Source organism: Balaenoptera borealis, assembly GCF_965194805.1.
Source record: "Balaenoptera borealis genome assembly, chromosome: X".
Classification (NCBI taxonomy): Eukaryota; Metazoa; Chordata; class Mammalia; order Artiodactyla; family Balaenopteridae; genus Balaenoptera; species Balaenoptera borealis.
Window position 1 is genome coordinate 51140987 of NC_138881.1, and position 21352 is coordinate 51162338.

The following is a 21352-nucleotide window of genomic DNA, read 5'->3' on the forward strand; positions in this document are numbered from 1 at the left end:
AGAAGACCCTTTAACACTTCATGTAAGGTTGCTTTAGTAAGGACAAACTCTTAAGTTTTGCTAGCCTGAGTTGTTTTTTTTTTTTTAATCTCTCCTTCAATTCCGAATGATAATCTTGCTGGGTAGAGTATCCTAACTTTTAGTTTTTTCCCTTTCAGTGCTTTAAATAAAACACGCCAGTTTCTCCTGGCTTGCAAAGTTTCTGCTGAAAAATCAGCTGATAGCCTTATGGGGTTTTTTCTTGTATGTGATTTGTTTTTTCTCTTGCTGTCTTTAAAATTCTCTCTTTAACTTTTGCCATTTTTTTAATGATATATCTTGGTGTGGGTCTCTTTGGGTTCATCTTGTTTACAACTTTCTGTGCTTCCTATTTCTGGATATTTGTTTCCTTCTTCAGGTTCAGGAAGTTTTCAGCCATAATTTCTTCAAACACATTTTCTACTCTTTTCTCCTTCTCTTCTGCTTCTGGGACCCCTATAGTGCAATGTTAGTATGCTTGATATTGTCCCAGATTTCCTTAAACTATTCTAATTAAAAAAAAAAATTATTTGTTTTCTTTTTTTTGCTGTTCAGATTGTGTGATTTACTTCATTGTATCTTCCAGATCACTTATGCTTTCTTGTTTATCACCTAATCTGCTGCTATCAATCTGGTGTATTTTTTCTTTTCACTTATTGTATTCTTCAGCTCTGACTGTTTCTTTTTTATATTTTCTAGATCTTTGTTAAAATTCTCACTGAGATTATCTATTCTTTTCCTTAGTTCAGTTGGCATTCTTACTACTATTGCTTTGAACTCTTTATCAGTCAACTTATTTATTTCTGTTTTATTAGGGTTTTTTTTTTCAGTTCTTTTCTTGTCCCTTAACTTGAAACATATTTCTTTGTCTTCTCATTTTGTTTAATTTTCTCTATCTCTATGAAATTAGGTGAAACAGTTACCTATCCATCCCACTCTTGAATATGTCCTTGTGTAGGAGCATCCCTATGCAGTCTGCATGTGAGCATGTGCCATGTCTTCCTCCAAGGTGTGTTGGCAGACACTTCCTTAGTAGGAGGAAGGGCTGGAGATGGAGGTGCTAGTGCCAGAGCCAGATGCAAACCAATCTTTCTTCTATGCTAATTAACCATCACCCCCCCCATCAGGAGTGTGGTCTTGGTCCATGGGGCTGGAGCAAGAGCCTTAAGGAATTTTGGTTTCTCCTGGCTGAATGGCAGTCTCCTCTTTATTTTGTGATATTGCTGAGGCCTGAGGGCTTGGGGCTGCACCTGTGCTGGTTTCACTTTTTTCCAGGTGTTTGCACCTTGGTTAGAGACTGGGTCAGGGTTGGAGAAGTTGTTGCTATTTCACTGAGCTGGCCCCACCCTCTCCCATATGTACACAGGGATGTGTGCTCTGAATATGGAAGTTTCCAACCTGGATCTAGTCTCACTCCCTTCTGAGAGTGTGCAGGGTTGTGTGATCTGGCAGTTGTGGTCTCCACCCTTTAGCTAGCCTCGCTCCCTTCCAAGTGTGTGCACCAATGTGAGTACTGGCAATGGCTGCTTCCACCCTAGTCAGGTCCAAGCCAGCTACATTCCATCCATATATGCACTGTCTCATTGGCAATGGAAGCCACTGCCTTAGTGGGGAGCAGCACCAGAGCAAGAGGGCCTGGAGCAGGAGGCTGGTGCAGTCAGAGGGGGTGTGCTGGGTGGTCCTGGCAGGCTAGCCAGAGCCCCAGACAGTTTTCAATTTGCTGCCCCCATGTTATGGCCGAGAGTAAGCAAGTCTGTGTGTTAATTCTTTCAGGGTGGAAGTTAACTTTCTTACAGACCTCTGGTAAGCCCCACTGGTTTTCACACCAGCTAAGGGGGCTCATCTTTCTCATCAGAGCATCTCAGGGCTGAGGTGCTCAATATGTGGCTTGAACCTCTTGCTCTCCAGGGAGAATCCCCAAGCCTGTGATATCCTCCTCCTCTTCTGTATCCTCTGTGAGGAGTGCAGGTCCTGACCAGATTGCTTCTTCACCCTTCCCATCAGACTCCATGTGGGTTTTTCATTATAGCCTTGGTTGTAGAAGAGCTGGCCTGCTAGTCCCCAGGTTGACTTCAGTGAGAGTTGTTCTACATGTAGTTGCACTTTTGATGTATTCATGAGGGAGGTGAGCCCAGCATTCTCCTACTCTGCCATCTTGATCTCTTCATGGTGTACTTAAACGATTGATGTTCAAAAAGGTTATTGATATAGTTGGATTAATTCCTTAATATTCTTTACTGTTTTCTAATTGTTGCCTTTATAGTTTGAACCTATGTTTTTTTTCCCCTCCTTTTCTTCATCTTATGGTTTTAAACTGATCATTTTATATGATTACATTTTTCTACTTTCTTAGTGTATGTTATACTTATTTTTTTTTTAACTTTTCTTAGTGATTGCCATAGAATTTGCATTATACACTACACCTAATCCAAGTTCAATTTCAAATAACACTATTACCACCTCATGGGCAGTGTGTGTACCTTACAACACCAAAATAATTCTAATTCCTCCCTCTTATTCCTTGTATCATTGCTGTCATTTGTTTCACTTATTATAAACATACACAAGAACACATAATCAAATATATTGTTATTTTTTTCAGCAAGCTGCTTCTGTTAGATCAATTAAGAGTAAGAAAAATAAAATTTTTATTTTACCTTCACTTATTACTTCTTTGAGTCCTTTCTTTACTTCATGTAGATCCAAGTTTCTGACCTATATATATTTTTCTTCTCTCTAAAGAACTTATTTTAACATTATTTTGCAAGTCAGTTTTACTGGCAACAAATTCCCTCAGTTTTTTATATGTCTGAAAAAGTCTTTATTTCTCCTTCACTTTTGAAGGATAATTTCTCAGGGTAGAGAATTCTAGGTTGACAGTTTCTATTTTTCTCTCTCTCAACACTAAATATTTCTCTATTCTCTTTTTGCTTATATAGCCTCTGAGAATTTGGATGTGATTCTGATCTTTTTCATTTAGAGTTGAAGTGTTATTTTTCCTGTAGCTTCTTTCAGGATTTTTCTTTATTTTTGATTTTCTGTAATTTCAAAATTGTATGGCTCGGTGCAGTTTTGTGGCATTTATCCTAATTGGTGTCCTCTGTGGTTCCTGAGTCTGTAATTTGGTGTCTGATATTAAGGAATTTTTTAGTCATTATTGTTTCAAATATTTCTTCTGTTTCTTTCTTTCTTCTCTTTCTGATATTCCCATTACATGAATGTTACAATTTTTTTTTTTTTTTTAGTTTTCCCATAGTCCTAAATGTTCTTTTCTTTTCAGTCTTTGTTCTCTTTGCTTTTCAGTTTTTGAGGATTCTATTGCATTATCTTCTACCTCAGAAATCCTTTCTTCAGTTGTATCCAGTCTACTAGTGAGCTCATCAAAGCCATTCTTCATTTTTGTTGCAGTGTTTTATTTATTTATTTTTAAACTCTAGCAATAATATCAATAGCAATAACAGTAATGATAACAAGAGTTGCTCTTCTTTACCCTTCTTATATACCAGGTACTGTGCTAAGAACTTGGGATGAATTATCTAATTAATTCTTCTTAGTTATCCTGGAAGGTGGCTAAGATTATTATCTCCATTTTGATGAAACTAAGGTACCAAGAGGTTAAGTAACCTACTCAGGTAGCAACTGGCACAGCCAGAGTTAGAACCCAGGTCTCTGTGACCCCAGAGTCACAAACTTAATCATTTTGCTAAACTGAATATTAATATATCCCAGTTCAACTGTATGTAAATGTATTACCATTAGCTCCTGGATTCCCACTTGACGGGCTGACATCCTCCCCAGTGACTGAGGCCAGACAAAGCCTCTACCTACAGGAATAGAGGATCTGTGATTCTAAGAGAAATAGTGGAAGGACCCCATTTGCCAAATGGTTTCAACTCAAATACTAGACATACCTGATAAAAATGTATCAGCCTAAAAAATATAGACATGATGTGGGACTTTGTGGATGACAATCCTCTATTTTACATTCAATCAGCAGATTTATATTCTTTGTTATTCTTAAAAGTCCATCTTTTGCTTCCAAACAAGTAAAAAGCATATTAAAGGGGCTTCCCTGGTGGTGCAGTGGTTGAGAATCTGCCTGCCAATGCAGGGGACAAGGGTTCAAGCCCTGGTGGGAAGATCCCACATGCCGCGGAGCAACTGGGCCTGTGAGCCACAACTACTGAGCTTGCGCGTCTGGAGCCTATGCTCCACAACAAGAGAGGCCGCGATAGTGAGAGGCCCACGCACCACAATGAAGAGTGGCCCCCGCTTGCCGCAACTAGAGAAAGCCTTTGCACAGAAACGAAGACCCAATGCAGCCTAAAATTAATTAATTAATTAATTAATTTTTTAAAAAAGCATATTAAAGAAACCCGAAGTTCACAGGTAACTAACTCAGCACTCAATCTGTTGGGTTCGCTGCTTTGTAAATTAACCATGACACTAAAATCTCTTTATGCACTGGTTGAATCACTTTTAATTAATATGAGAGCAGTAGGTTCTTCAGAAAAAAATACCTCCACTTATCAAAATGTGGTATTCTTCCAAAGGAAGTGAATATCATGTTCAAGGCATCTGTTTTCTTCACAAAACAAAACATTTTGAGGGAGCTGTTTTTCCCATAGTGACAACATGAAGATTTGAATAACTTCATCAAAGCAGGACTTCTCCTGATCAGCTAACCTCAAACCACTCAGGGAAGGCCATGATGAGTTTTCACAATGGACCCACTTTTCCAGATATTTGAATTTGCTTTGTGTGAACAATCAGAGCCTCTGAGGTGAATGCATAGATCACGTGAACCAGTAAACAGACTTTGCAACGTGAATGCTATTCCCACACTGAAAAATTTAGCAATTTGTTTTTGGTTTTGTTTTTTTCTTGCGGAGTTTTGGAAGGAAATGAAATGAAGTAACTGTAATAGGAAAAAAATCATGATATATAACAGCCATATTTTTTGACAGAAATCTGCCAAATATTCTTTACCTTAAAAGGACACTGTAAAATGCCATAATCATTTTTTAAATTGACTTAATTAGAAAAGACCAAATGTATATATAAAGGATAATGCATGGATCCATCAATTTGTTTTCTGAACAGAAAGGTTAGGCAGCCCCTTCTCCACCCTCACATCTCTCCAGGGGACAAACCTAGTGGGGTGGTACTATGGACGCCTGCTGGCAGGGAAGACAACAGAGGGTTGATGGAGAGAAGGCTGGAAGCCAGGCAGAGGAAAGAGGAAGGTCACTGTCATTTATTTGAGAAAATTCTTTCATATAGGCATGGGGTTGGGGGCAGTGGAACAAGGGTTTCTCCTTGAGGCAAATTTGGAGAGCTGTGTTGCGGAATTCTTCAATAGCATAGGAGCAGGAAAATGTTGCATTAAGGCCCCCTTCCTTTTATCTGTAACAGCTTTATTGTGATATAATTCACATAACATAAATTTCAACCTTTAAGAAGTATACATTTCAGTGCTTTTTAGAATATTCACAGAATTGTGTAATCACTAACACAATCAATTTTAGATAATTTTTATTACCCCAAAAGAAATCCATTAGCAGTCATTCCCGTCTACTTCCCAGCCCTTGGCAACCAATAATTCACTTTCTGTCTCTATGGATTTGCTTATTTTTGACATTTCATATAAATGGAACCATAAAAATCCTTTTGAGTCTGGCTTCTTTCACATAGCATAATGTTTCACCCATTGTAGTATCAGTGTCAGTATCATATCAGTATTTCATTTCTTTTTATGGTTGAATAGTATTCTGTTGTTATAGAGATATAACACATTTTGTTTATCTATCCACCACTTGATGGACATTTGGTTTTTTCCACCTTTGGCAATTATGAATAAAGCTGCTATGAACATTTATGTACAAGTTTTTGTGTAGACATGTTTTCATTTCTTTTGGGTATATCGCTAGGAATGGAATTGATGTTGATATGGTAACTGCATGTCAAACTTTTTGAGAAACTGTAAGACCCCACTTTTAACAATTTGAGTGTTTACTATGTCTTAGGCATTGTGGTATTTTCCATGTTAGCTGTAAACTGATTTACTCCTTGTAACAATTCTGCAAAGTAATTACTAACTACTTTTATTCCCATATGACAGGTGAGGAAAATGAGGCTCAGAGAGGGGATGTCATCTGCTTATGGTCCCACAGCTAGGAAGTGGATGATGAAGCTGGGATTCGAACTCAGGCCGTTTGGCTCCAGAGTTCTTGGAGGAGGAGATGGCCAGACAGACATAAAACAATTCTTGCTCTGAAAAAAAATGATGATTTCAGATTAGCATATTTGTTTTATAGCAGAGGTTTGGAATTTGGCTTTCACTGACTAATCTTTTTAGTTTAACCAAGTGGTTAAAAGTGCAAACCCTACAGCCAGATGGTTTGGGCTTGAGTCCAAACTCTGTCACTCACTACTTGTATGACTTTGGACAATTTACTTAACCAATATGTGCCTCAGTTACCTCATATGCAAAATGGTTAAATAATGGTATTTTTCTTATAGGGCTATTGTGAGGATTAAATTGATTTAATACGTGTAATGCACTTAGAATAGGGCTTGTGTATATGGTAAGTGCTCAGTAAATCTTAATGAAATATGGACCAGCATTTCCAAACATTTTTGATCCTCTACCCCATCAGTAAAACATTTCTGAGCACAACTTCCCAATATAGGTGTATTTATTATAAGCATGTGCTACTGACAATCCATTTTAATTATTGGGACAATTAAGTTCCTTCTTATTTTTTAAATAATAGAGATGTTTTAATATTTTATTCTGTATTCCTCATGGATGATCTTGTGTCCTTTACTCTGACCATGTGCCCTGTCCCAGATGGGGTACCCAGGTCTGGAGTGAGAGCAGAACTGACTTATCCCAGGTTTTTTAATATTGCTATGATACAGGGTTTCTGGACCTGTGTCTCTACCTATGTGGGTAGGGGAAGGGATAGGAGCAGGCAAGATGAAGAAGGAACTTCTAAGTGTTACAAGAATGAGCTCTTTCTATTAGGGGTTTCCTCAGGGGGAAGGAGAGTGTCTGGTTACCTATAAAACAATGAGTGGTTTCCATTTTATAGACAAGTACACCTTACCAGGTAAAGGGAATGACCTCAATCTCTCTCTGGGCAGGTATAAAATTCAGGTGAGTACTTGCTGTGTTGGGCTCCTTTTAGTCCTCAGAACTGAGGACAGCAGAAGAGACCAGTAAAGACTCCCTGTCTCAGCTATGTTGGGCTTCTGGTCTCAGTGAGCACAGAGGACATGCTGAACCCAAAAAGAACAGAGTGAAACTTTCAGGGTTCCTCTGGACCATTCTGCCTTTCCTTTCAGGGAAAAGGGAGCTGGACAGGGATTTAGCGGAATTTGAGTCACCTCAAATTTGAGTCACCCTCCTTCAGTTTAGAGAAGGGAAAACTATGATCCTGGAAAACCTCCTTCCCTCTTTCCCTTCTCTGAACCTCACAGTGATTTAGTGTGATAATAATAATAATAATAATAATAACAGCCTTCATTTTATTGAGCTACTACTATTGTAGTTGCTTTACATGTATTAACTTATTTTATCATCATAACAAATTCCTATGAGCATCAGACATGCTTTTGGCCTCAGGTGACATCAAACTTATCTAACTGTAATCTAATTCAGTTGGCGTTTCTTTTCTTCACATAATAACAATCCAGAGGTAGGTGGTTGCTGAATATTTCTGTAATTTACTAATGTCATCAGGGACTCAGTCTCTTATCTTTTTTTGCTACCATCCTTAGTATGTCTAGATCTTTAGTCTCATGCTTGTTACTTCATGGTCACAGATGGCCACCCTATCTCAAGGTATCACATCTGCATTCAAAATAGGGAAAAGAAAAGTGGTGTTGGTGCCAGCTGTATTTCATCCCTTTATCAGGAGACAAAAGATTTATCAGAAACCAGCCCCCTACCAGCAGACTTTCTCTAACATTTCCTTAGTTAGGTGTTGGTCACATGGCTACCTTTTGCTGCAGGAGAAGTTGGAAAAATAAATATTTAACTGAGCACACTGTTGCCTCAAAATTGGGGTTTGAGTTGCAAATAAGAAAGGATAAATGGATACTAGAAAGGCAATCAACAATTTTTCAGTAATAGATAATACTATTAGAATCCCTATTTTACAGATAGGGAAACTAAGGCATGGAGTAGTTAAGTAACTACCCAAGGTCACACAGCCAACTAACAGTAGAGCTATGATTTGAACCCAGGCAGTCTGTCTCCATACCGGTGTTTCTGGAACATTCTTTGTGACAACCTACCTTTAATGTTTAATACCTTTAATATTGCATCCCAGTATACATACCTTTCAAATTCAAAACACTACATACATTTTCTATCTACAATACTCTATTCTATTCTATTCTATTCTATTCCATTCTATTATTTCATTTTTTAAAATGTTGGTCATGTTCAACTAAACTGATTTCTTGACCTGCAATTTGAAAATAATTTTACTGCATTGCTATTCCAACACCACCATTTCCCTAATGGGATTTCTGGGGTACCAAGAAAAACTTCCTGGTGCTATGTCACTCTCTCAAGTCCTGCCTGAAATGCCACCATTTCTTTTTTCCCTTAGATATTTGTCTCTTATCGAGTCTGATCCAAGAAGGGGATGCTTTGAGGGTTCCTGTTTTATACAGTCAGACACAATTCCTAACTTATAAAATCACCAATGCTTCGGTGAGAATGGTAGCACTTCACACGATACACCCTGAGCACTAATTCATGTGTATTAGCTGAATCTCCCCAAGAAGCATATCCCCTGATATGAGGGGATTAGGGAAGTGATGCAGGCAGCAAATATGGGGTGTGTTATTAAACCAGCTGCTACAGTGGGCAACTGAAGCTTAATCCCTGGGGAAACTCTGGGGAAAAGTGTCAAAATTTTCAATTATCATCCCTGAGGAGCAAGGGAACAATGACATTTATACCCTTCCCCCATCAGTCATTGATTAAGGGCTATTCCCAGGGCAGGGAAGGCAGTAATTCTCAGGTACTTCTGGCCTGCTATATTCTGGACAAAGTGGGTTCCATCAGCCTGAGGGAAGCCTTCCAACAAAGACACGGGTGCTGGATATTGAAAGTCAGGTTGGTGTGTAAGGAAATGGTAAGGGAGATGGATGGAACACCAACAGCATCTGCTACAACATGTTAGCTTGCATCCTTATCAATATTATCCTCAGTTCTAATATATTCAACAGTTCTTGAGTGTCTGGTCTATTGCCATGTTGCTGCAGTAATGGATGACACAGTGTTGTAAGAACCTCAGGTGGGGCAAGTCTGAGTTTTAAGCCCAGCTCATGTGCTAACTCTGTGACCCTGATCAGTAAAATAGGGAAAATATTTATACCTACCCTTTAGGATTATGGTGAGAACCTATCACAAAGCTTAGCATATTAGCAAGTGCTCCATAAGTGCTAGCTAGTATTTATTAATAATAAAAAGGATTTTCAGTTGATCATGTTGTTTAACCTATGAAATGGGGACAGTACATATACCTATAGGTATGGGGCTGGAAATAAATGTGGACTGCCTTAGCTAAGGCTGAACAGGAGACAGAGGGTATGGAATCTGGTGACCAGGAAGCTGGACAGCTAGGAGGTGTCTCGCTGAAGCTATACTTGTGGTTGATTTGCTACCAGAGCTTGGAAGCTCCCATCTCTCTCCCCAGGAATACACACTTACAAAGGAATTTGTACTTGAGTATGATTTACCACTCCACAAGCACCATGCAGATAGGAACACTAATTTGTTCACCTCTAGCATGCAAGTAAATATTTGTTGGATTAATAAATGAATACAAAGTCATATACAGAGAATCTGACCTTATCTACCAGGATTTTAGTTGTGCTATTCCCTCCACTTGGCATACCCTCTATTCCTCTTCCCAGTCCCTGTCCCATACCTTTTCCACGTGTGTGTAGTAAAGAATTTATCCTAGCCCAAAGACGGGTCTGACCCTTGCCCTCAGCTTCTGGGAGGTAATCTCTTAGCCCTTGAAATGTCATGTCTGATAGGAATATTTTTGTTTGCCTGGGGGCCTTGGGTCAACTGATAGTCTAACAATGTTATTTAGAATTGGGATTTTGGCCACATCAACAATGTGATTTAGGGTGGGGGCTCTGAGTTACCTGGTATCAGCTCATCTTCTGAGAAGACTGGAGAAGAGGATCAGCCAGAGGGGCAGTGATGGAGCCCCAACAAAATCTTTAGAAGCTTGGGTGTGCTTTCCTGCTTGGCAATACTCCGTGAATATTGTCACATATTTATGCTGAAAAGTAACATTGTCTTGACTCCACAGGGATAGGAAAACTGAAGCTCCCTGTTTGGTACTTTCTTATACTCTGCCCTGTGAGTTTTTCTGGTGGATTATCGAAACTAAGGGTGTTATTTGGGACCCCTGGACTTTCAATTGGTGTCAGAAGGGAGGGTTGTCTTGTGTGAACTGTTCCCCTTAACTTCACAGTTGCTCTAACCTTAACATGGTAGAAATTTCCCTGTCTTCTGAAATTTAGTTCAAACATTTCCTTCTTTGGTAGAGATTTCTAATGTTCATCCATATCTAGTTCTCCTGCCCTTCTGAGTTCATAGGACTTTTACAGTTTTCTGTTCCCTTGAAGCTGGATGAAGCCATGTGATCAGTTCTGGCTAGAGAATTTAACTGTAAGTGAGAAACAATCTAGGGCTCTCTTTCCAGCTGTGGTGATTATGGAAATGTCTTGAGATGGAGGTGTAGTAAGGCAGAAGCAGCACAGATTGTGTACTATCACATGGGTGATAGCTGCCCCAGAGAGTCACGTGGACTCACAGCAGGATTTGTATGAGTAAGAAATAAACTCTGGTATGTTAAAGCCATTAAGATTTGGGGAAATATCTGTTACTGCAGCACAACTAAACTTATCCTGATTGCAAAGATCTTCCTCAATCACAATTAACCACTCCATTTTTTGAGTGCTTCCAGGCCCACATCCATCCTTGTTATGGTCCATGCTTATATGTTCTCACTAAATTCTGAGTGACTGTAGATATTTTATTTTAGTCATCTTCTCGTGTACCTGGCCCAGATTACGTATTCAGGATATGCAAGTTGAATCTAATTCAGCTGGTTGGCAGCATGGCTGTTGTGGAGATGGACATAAACTTGCCTAAAAATCTGCCTTAAATGATGCACTGGTGAGCTAAACAGAAATAATAGAGGCTTCTGAAAAACACAGGGCCACTCTGTGGCCATGTACCATTCCTTTTTTCCTCTTCCCCAACTATATGAGAAAACAGTGTCCATGTGACACTCATGGCCTACTAGAGAAGGAATTCACAGTTCAAGAGAGAAATGGGAGAGATGGAATCAGAATAGAGTGCTTCCAGGGAACATGAATTTTACATCCAAACACCCCCTCTAACTGTGTTGCAAACCCAGATGGTCTAATCTACCTATGGCCAGGCTGAACTGTTGCCTTGCAGGTGGTTGGACTTGGTGGAATGCTGAGGTCTCATTTTGTTATCTTGGGCCTGGTAGGTAAAGGCCCAGGCAAGCAAGATCTACCTCACCAGTCCTGTATCCTATTCAGGACAGAAGTCTCTGGGAGCCAGGGGTAAGCAGGTCATCATAAATAAGGAAATCCCAAAGGGTCCAAAAGTTAAGTGGGCCAAGCAGCAGAGTGGTGGTCTCTGTGACTGAAACACTGAAGTAAGCCAAAGCCCACAACAGAGACCTTAGGCCTCCTCCCCCTTGCTCTTGGTACTAGAGACAAAAGGACCTATGGTTGTAGTCACCTGTTGGAAGCCTAGATTAGAAAACTTAAGAGACAGGGCTCTCAAGGAGATTATAGAGAGTGACACATTCATGTGCTAGTATCAACCCATTCCATATTCTTGCTCCCAACCCCCCTCAACCCATGCTGCACCCAGGAACTCTCTGAGAGTAAGCAACTCTGAGATCAATTTGAAGGGGGTTGGGAGATGGGTGAAGAATAAGCATTTTATTAAGGTCAGTGTTTATTTCTTCTGGAGAAAGGCAAGTTAAGTAGTATCAGAACATACAAACTATTGTGTCTCTAATGGGCAGCATAAGACACCACATGGGAGCCTTGTGGGCAGTAAGGAGCATGTATGTGCAGGAGACACTATGATGAAAGAAACAGTAAGGTCATTCCATCCACTTTGGGGGACGGATAAAGAATATGTCTACCTCTGAGGAGACAGGACTGGAAGCATTAGGAAAGAACTGGAGGTGGGGGATTCCTAAGTGATATGGATTCTGGTTAGGTCCAAAAAGCAGCTTTTAAGCTCACGTGAGAGTACACAGGGCAGGTACTGGACTTACAGCTGCAAGGAAAAGGAGCGAGGTCAGGAATGGGCCTTCAAGTCTTGTGAAAGAGCCAAGTGACATGAAGGACAGTCCCACCCATGAAGACATTTGAAGCACCCCTGGTTACAGGATCAAACTTGATTCTTGTGACCCACTCTTCCAGAAAAGACATGGGAGGCCACAGACAGACCATGGCAAGCCTGGCAATAGAACAGCAGGGCTGGCAGGCCAAGACTAGGCTGGTGTAAGCTGTCCCTGCCAGGCAAATTCCCTTTATTTTGCAACTGGTAAAACACACACACAAACACACACACAAAATGGCATGAGAGCTATGCCTGGAGGTGTCTTTTTACTTCTTTTATTGAACTCCATAAATATTTTCATAAGGCTTTGTGTCATTACAACATCATATTTTTTTAAACATTTTTTTTAAACACACAACTTTGACACTTGTTTGACAGGGTCAAACAGTCAGATAGAAGAAATGAAATAATAAACTGGCAAGTGCAGAGCAGCAGGGGTAATCAAAATCACTGTTGCCCATCCATCCACCCCAGCCCACCCCATCCCCAAAGCACTAAAAGATCACTATTTGGCTTCACACTAGAATTGTTAGAACTCTCTTGTTGCTGTCCTTATAAATCCTTTAGAGATATACACATAGAAGGGACGAGAGGGAGAGAGAGAAAGAGGAGGTGGATTTCTGGGTTAGGACCATCCCACAAGAGGGCCCATAGAATATATTAGCAAAGCCTTTTTGAGCAAATCCAGGCCTCATTGAGTTGAGGAAGGGGTATCTCTGGGCCATGCAGAAACAGAGATTTACAGAGTTCTTAGGGATAGCATTGCTGTGGGAATACAGAATAGGCTTGGATCCTGAGCCCAGGTAATGGGGTTCCCCTTGGGGCTGTTGGCCACTGGTCTGCTTTTCTGCCATAGGCTGGGGGAATATTCCAAGCAATGGTGAACAGATTTCTTGTTGTTTTCATAAGTTATTGGCATCTGATGAGGCCAGTGGGTTGGGTGGATAAGAGGTGGGTGGAAAGAGGTGATAATTCCTGATCCTGGAGCTCTGGGCACAGTCCCAGGGGAGCAGGAAGTGGGAGTGTGAGGGAGCTTGGCCAAGAGAAGTTGTAGGTCCAGGGACCTGTCCATGCATCCCCTCTTGGTGTGCCCCCAGGCCCTGGAGAAACAAGTCAAGGTCAAGCCTAGTGGGAAGGAATTGAAAGTAGGAAAATAATGTACACTCAAGGGAGGCCTACACAGCCAGACATTCTGTTTGCCAGGGAATCCATTTTAGCTTAGGCACTGGGTACCAGGTTCCTTGTTAAGTGGGCTTAAGTAGCTGGGTCAGGTGCTGAGCAATTGTGGCCAGTCCCGAGCCCTGGCCCTCTGCCCAGCTCACACTTATCCTTGGCTTACTCCTCAAGTCTCATTTGGGTGTGGTGGAATGGGAGCTTAAACAGCTTGTAATTTGATTCCCATAGAGGAAAAATTCCCAGGCTGGGCAGGGCCTGGTCTGGGTCAGGAGGCATAAGAGCAGAGCCAGCTATGCTGTGTCCCATGCAGCCATGGCTGCTGCTCATTAAGCTGAGGTCCTTTCATGATGAAGTCTTCTCCCACAGGGTCCAGGATAGACTCACAATCTCCATATTCCTCACTAGAATGGCTCTCCATAGTAGGGCCCATCCTTACTCCTTTGTACTCCATTCTCCTTGCTGTTCAAGGTCTATCTACCTGAGGGGCTATGTGGAGAGGAGGAATAGGGAGTACCCATAGGGAGTCTGTCTCTTTGTGTGGAAAGTTAGTTTTTCCTAAGTGTAAAGCCTACCAAAAATGAGCCTGAGGGTAGCATCTCTGCCTCAGATCATTTCTCCACAGGGAAAAGTCCCCTGGGCTCCTCGCTTGCTTACTTCAAATGTTGTGGGATGGGAGAATGTTGGAAACAGGGCAGTCTTTGAGTGCCAGAAGCGCTTTAACTATGCTCATACCAGCAACCCTCCTGTGCAGGGGAGAGCAGGAGAAAGAAGGAAGACAGGAAGAGGGGAAGGAAGGAGCCATGGAAGATTATCCATGCAATCAGCTAACAATGGGGGAAGTTTCACATAAGTTAGGAACTGTAAGTACATATCTTGGGCTGGGGTTGTCTCTTTCCATGCCCATCTTTGTTCTTTCCTATAAGAGGTTACTATCAGCCTTTGATTCTGTCCAGGTCAATAATTTGAATACAGTTGAAGATCTTGGTCAGGTGGGCTCTGTCTTGACCTCTTACAGACTCCAGCAATGCTGCCTAAACAATCTGCCAATGGGGAGCAGGTACAACCAGGCCCCTGATTGCAGTGGGGAGTCCTACCCTAAACCTACTTGGTACTGGAGGCAGTTGAATCCCTCCTCCAGGAGGCAGAGTCTCAGCCTCTTTACTTCTAGTTCAGATTTTTTAGGTTAGGGGAGGGACAAGCCTAGAAGAAACACCATAACCAAAGTGGCATGAAGAAGAGAAAAACTGACCCAAACTAAACCCCAGATACAAAACTAGCATGACCCAGCAGTGCTGCAACATGGGAACCCCCAGTGCTAGCAGAAGAAACAGCCCAAATGCAGAATGCTCCCTGAACAGAAGTCCTCTCCAGCATCATTACTCTGACATTCCCTTGCTTCTGTTTAGTTTCGATCTCTCTACAACACCTAAAACACAGTGAAAGCAATAGAAATATTGAGCAGTTATGTCACAGGGCACAACAGAGCATGTCCAGACTGGCATGACTGAGGACAGAAGATGCAGGGAAAAGGCTATTTGGGGCAACTGCAGGGCTGCAGAAACATTCGCAGATGATCAGTTGAGGGAGTGGAGGAAGGGGATCCTCCCCTTACCCAGTGAAAAGGAAAAGGAAAAAAAGAAATTCAAAACTCTCAAACTCCACCACATCAAATTAAATTCAAAAGTCATCAGCATCAGTATCATCAGGAAACTAAAAAACAATACAAACACATCTATGTTAATAATGACAAGTCAATGAATCACTCACAGGAGAGCAAAAAGATTATCTCAACAAGAAAAGGAACAAATAGAAATGTCATTTTCTGAAAGTAAAGGGGAGGGGCACAGGGTAAGAATGGAAAACTTTTAAAGAAGGGATCATGTGTTTGGAATTCATTGGTACTTCTTCCTACCAACTACAGATTTTACTTCCCCAAAACAACAGAAAACATTTTTGGTCCTTCTGCATGTGTGTGTGTGTGTGTGTGTGTGTGTGTGTGTGTGTACACTCAAGGTCCTGTGTGCGTGTGTGTATGTGTGTGTGTATGCGTGTGTGTGTGTATATGTGTATATATATATATATAAATTTCAACAGTGCTTCTCCGAAAAAAGGTCCATCTATAAATATAATTTTATTTACTTTATTTTAAAATTATCTGCCTCCCTGTTGGTATTATTTTTTGAAGGGGGTTAACCTGCTGAAGTTTTGCCAGAATGGTGACTGGCTGCGCTTGGGTTCGGTGAACTCAAAGACCTGCGACTGAGCGATGCCATCAGGGACCAGGTACTGGCCCTGGTTTAACGGGTCCTGCGGTGGTGGGTAGGAAGGAGGAACTGAGCGAGCAGAGGTGACACCTAGAGTAGACGGGAGATCAAAGGGAAATGGTATAAATTAAGTAGCAAGGGGCTTCTCAAAGCACCTAGTGCCCACTTTTAATCCTTATCTCTATTCAGAACAGAATAGGCTGAGGCACACAGCATATGATTCAGAATGCAAGGATGATCTCTCTGCTGCTCCCAAATACCTTTTTCATCTGCTGGTCAGTGTCTGAAATTTCAACATTATAGCTTCTCTGTTTGCCTTTGTTTGACGACTTGATCCCATTACCCTGGAAGTAGTATCATATTAAGCCATCATATAACATATTAAGACATTCACACTTCGGTGGGAAGGAACCACTTCTTTTCTAAAAGCCAGTATTTTGTTGTTTTGTTTTTGTTCTTGTTATTGTTTTCCAGCTTTATTGAGATGTAACTGACATACAATATTGTGTAAGTTTAAGTTATGCAATGTGATGATTCATTATACATATATATTGTGAAATAATTACCACAATAAGGTTAGTTAGCACATCCATCACCTCACACAATTACCTTAAGTATACAATAGAGTATTGTTAACTATATTAACCATACTGTACATTATATCTCCAGAACTATTTCATCATATAACTAGAAGTTTGTGCCCTTTGACCAACATTGCCCCACTTTCCCCAACCCCAACCCCTGGCAACCATTAATCTACTTTCTGTTTCTATAATTTTGCCTTTCTCAGATTGCATATATAAGTGACATATTGTATTTGTATTTTCCTGTCTGACATTTCACACAGCATAACTCCCTAAAGACCATCCATATTTCCATAAATGGCAGGATTTCCTTCTTTTTATGGTTGAATAGTATTCCACAGTGTGTATGTGTGTGTGTGTGTGTGTGTGTCTTTATTGGGTGTATGGTTTATAAAAAGGTTCTCCCATTGCATAGGTAGCCTTTTCATTTTGTTGATTGTCTTTCTTTTGCTGTGCAGAAGCTTTCTAGTTTGATGTAGTCCCACTTGCTTATTTTTGTTTCTCTGGCTTGTGTTTAGGTGTCATATTCAAAAACTCATTGCCAAGATCAATGTTGAGGAGTATTTTCCCTGTTTTCTTCTAGGAGTTTTATAGATATGGGTCTTACACTTAAGTCTTTAATCCGTTTTGAGTTAATTTTTATGAGTGGTGTAATATAGGGGTCCAATACAGTCCTTTGCATGTAAACATCCAATTTTCCCAATACCATTAATAAAAGAGACTATCTTTCCCACACTGAATATTCTTGGCCTCCTGACAAATATTAGTTGACCATAAGTGTGGGTTTATAATTGGGCTCTTGATTCTGTTCCATTGATCTATATGCTGGTTTTTATGCTAGTACCATACTTTTTTGATTACTATAGCTTTGTAATATAGTTTGAAATTGGGATACATGATTGCCCCCAGCTTTGCTCTTCTTTATCAGAATTGCTTTGGTAAATTGGGGTCTTTTGTGGTTCCATATGAATTTTAGGAGTGTTTTCTCTCCTTCTATGAAAAATGCCATGGAATTTGAGATAAGGATTACAGCAAGTATAAAGATGGCTTTGTATAGTAAGGACATTTTCAGAATATTAATTCTTGTCATTCATGAATATGGGATATCTTTCCATTTATTTGTGTCTTCTTCAATTTCTTTCATAAATGTCTAATAGATTTCAATGTGCAGATCTTTAACCTTCTTGGTTAAACCTATTCCTAAGTATTTTACTATTTTGTGCTATTGCAAAGGGGATTGTGTCCTTAATTTCTCTTTTGGATGTTTGTTGTTAGTGAAACACAACTGATTTCTGTACACTGATTTTGTATCCTGAAACATTACTGAATTTCTTTATTATTCTAATATTATTATTTCTTGGGATAGTCTTTAGAGTTTTCTATGTATGAAATCATATCATCTGTAAACAGAGACAGTTTGACTTCTCCCTTTCTGACTTTAATTGCTTTTTATTGCCTGACTGCTCTGGCTAGGACTTCAAGAGCTATGCTGAATAGGAGTGGTGAGGTTTAGAATCCTTGTCTTATTCCTGAACTTAGAGGAAAAGCTTTCAAACTTTCACCTCTGAATATAATGTTATTAGTGGTGAGCTTGTCATAAAAAGCATTGATTATATTGAAATATGTTCTTTGTATACCCAATTTATTGAGAATTTTTATCACGAAAGATGTTGAATTTTGTAAAATGCTTTTTCTGCATCTATTGAGGTAATCATGTGATTTTTATCTTTCATTCTATAAATGTGGTGTGTCACATTTATTGATTTGCATATGTAGACCATGCTTGCATCCTAGAGATGAATCCCACTTGATGATGATGCATGATCCTTTTATGCGCTGTTGAATTTGGTTTGCTAGTATTTTGTTGAGAATTTTTACATCTATATTCATCAAGAATATCTAGTAGTATCTTTATCCAGCTTTGGTATTGGGGTAATGTTAGCCTCATAAAATGAGTTTGGGAGTGTTCCTTTTAGGTTTTTGACTAGTTTGAGAAGGATTGGTGTTAATTCTTTTTTAAATGTTTCATGGAATTCACCAGTGAAACCATCTATCTGTTCCTGGGCTTTTCTTTGTTGGGAGGTTTGACTACTGATTCAACCTTCTCACTTGTTATTTGTCTGCTCAGATTTTGTATTTTTCCCTAATTTGAGACATAATAGACATATTACATTGTATAAGATTAAGGTGTACAACATAATGATTTGATATATGTATATACTGCAAAAAGATAAGCACATTAAGGTCACTTAACATCCATCACTTCACATAGTTACACGTTTTTTCTTTTGATGAGAACTTTTACAGTCTACTCTCTTAGCAACTTTCAAATACACAATACAGTTTTGCTAACTATAATCTTCATGCTGTATGTTACTTCCTCAACCTCATTTATTTTATAACTGAAAGTTTGTACCTTTTGACCACATTCACCTATTTCCCCTACCCAACACCACTCGCATGTGGCAAACACCAATCTCTTCTCTGTTTCTACAAGTTCAGTTTTATTAGATTCCCCATATAAGTGAGATCATACAGTATTTGTCTTTCTTTGTCTGAATTATTTCATTTAGCATAACGCCTTCCAGGTTAGTCCATGATGTGGAAAAGACAAGATTCCCCTCTTTTTACAGCTGAATAATATTCCATTGTGTATGTGTTTGTATATATTTATTTTATCCATTTATCTGTCAAAGGACACTTAGGTTATTTCTATGTCTTGGCTATTATGAATAATGCAGTAACAAACATGGGGTACAGATACCTCTTCAAGATAGTTATTTCTTTTCTTTAGATATATACCCAGAACTGGAATTGAATTATATGGTAGCTCTATTTTTAATTTTTTTACAAACCTCCATACTGTTTTCCATAGCAGCTGTACCAACTTACATTCCTACCAACAGTATAAAAGGGTCTCTTTTCTCTACATCCTTCCCAGCACTTGCCAGCACTTGTCTTTTGATAACAGCCTTTCTGAAAGGTGTGAGGTAATATCTCATTGTGGTTTTGATTTGCATTTCCTGATGATTAATGATGCTGAGGTACTTTTCGTGTACCTGTTGGCTATTGGAATATTTTCTTTGGAAAATGTCTACTTAGGTCTTTTGCTTATTTTTTAAAAATTAATTTTTATTGGAATATAGTTGATTTACAATATTGTGTTAGTTTCTGCTGTATAGTAAAGTGAATCAGTTAAACATATACATATATCTGCTCTTTTTTAGATTATTTTCCCATAAACGTCATTACAGAGTATTGAGCAGAGTTCCCTGTACTATACAGTAGGTTCTTATTAGTTATTTATTTTATATATAGTAGTGTGTATATGTCAATCCCAATCTCCCAATTTATCCCTCTCTCCCTTTCCACTTTGGTAACCATAAGTTTGTTTTCTATATCTGTGACTCTATTTTTGTTTTGTAAATAAGTTCATTTGCACCATTTTTTAGATTACACATATAAGCAATACCATATGATATATGACTTACTCTGACTTACTTCACTCAGTATGACAATCACTAGGTCCATCCATGTAGCTGCAAATAGCATTATTTTGTTCTTTTTTATGGCTGAGTAATATCCCATTGTATATATGTACCACATCTTCTTTATGCATTCATCCATTGATGAACATTTAGGTTGCTTCCATGTCCTGGCTATTGTAAATAGCACTGCGATGAACATTGGGGTGAATGTTTCTTTTTTTTTTAACATCTTTATTGGAGTATAATTGCTTTACAATGGTGTGTTAGTTTCAGCTTTATAACAAAGTGAATCAGCTATACGTAAACATATATCCCCATATCTCCTCCCTCTTGCGTCTCCCCCCCACCTCCCTACTAACAAATGTAAAATAGATAGCTAGTGGGAAGCAGCTGCATAGCACAGGGAGATCAGCTCGGTGCTTCACGTATCTTTTTGATTTATGGTTTTCTCTGGATATATGCTTAGGAGAGGGATTGCTGGATCATATGGTAGCTCTATTTTTAGTTTTTTAAAGAACCTCCATACTGTTCTCCATAGCAGCTGTACCAATTTACATTCCCACCAACAGTGTGGAAGGGTTCCCTTTACTCCACACCCTCTCCAGCATTTGTTTGTAGACTTTATGATGATGGCCATTCTGACCGGTCTGTGGTGATACCTCATTATAGTTTTGATTTGCATTTCTCTAATAATTAGCAATGTTGAGCATCTTTTCATGTGATTTTGGCCATCTATATGCCTTCTTTGGAGGAATGTCTATTAGATCTTCTGCCCACTTTTTGATTGGGTTGTTTGTTTATTTTTTTTGATATTGAGCTGCATGAGCTGTTTGTATATTTGGAGATTAATCCCTTGTCAGTTGCTTCGTTTGCAAATATTTTCTCCCATTCTGTGGGTTGTCTTTTTTTTTTTATGGTTTCCCTTGCTGTGCAAAAGCTTTTAAGTTTAATTGGTCCCATTTGTTTATTTTTGTTTTTATTTTCAGTACTCTAGGAGGTGGATCCGAAAAGATATTGCTGCAACTTATGTCAAAGAATGTTGTGCCTATGTTTTCCTCAAAGAGTTTTATAGTATCTGGTCTTACATTTAGGTCATTAATCCACTTTGAGTTTATTTTTGTGTGTGGTGTTAGAGAATGTTCTAGTTTCATTCTTGTACATGTAGCTGTCCAGTTTTCCCAGCACCATTCATTGAAGAGACTGTCTTTTTGTCCACTGTATTTCCTTGCCTCCTTTGTCATAGATTAATTGACCATAGGTGCATGGGTTTATTTCTTGGCTTTCTATTCTGTTCCACTGATCTATATTTCTATTTTTGTGCCACTACCATACATTTTTGGAAATGATTTTTAAAATTTTTGTTTTATATTGGAGTTGATTAAT

General features: G+C 39.4%; 1 protein-coding gene across 9 annotated transcripts in view; it reads right to left on the minus strand.

The window, feature by feature from the left end:
- Positions 1–539: 539 nt before the first annotated feature.
- Positions 540–21352, minus strand: part of ARHGEF9 (Cdc42 guanine nucleotide exchange factor 9) — a 231232-nt gene continuing 210419 nt past the window's right edge. For 7 of the 9 annotated variants that reach the window (XM_082376656.1, XM_082376649.1, XM_082376651.1 and 4 more), the window contains 2 exons: positions 15828–15987; positions 540–6291 (listed from right to left, as the gene is read on the minus strand). In XM_082376656.1, coding sequence (XP_082232782.1) covers positions 6225–6291; positions 15828–15987 — 227 coding nt within the window. In that variant the 3' untranslated portion in view covers positions 540–6224. Of the gene's footprint in view, positions 6292–12716; positions 15988–21352 lie in introns of those variants that run through there. The other 2 variants (XM_082376655.1, XM_082376657.1) reach the window with 2 other exon arrangements.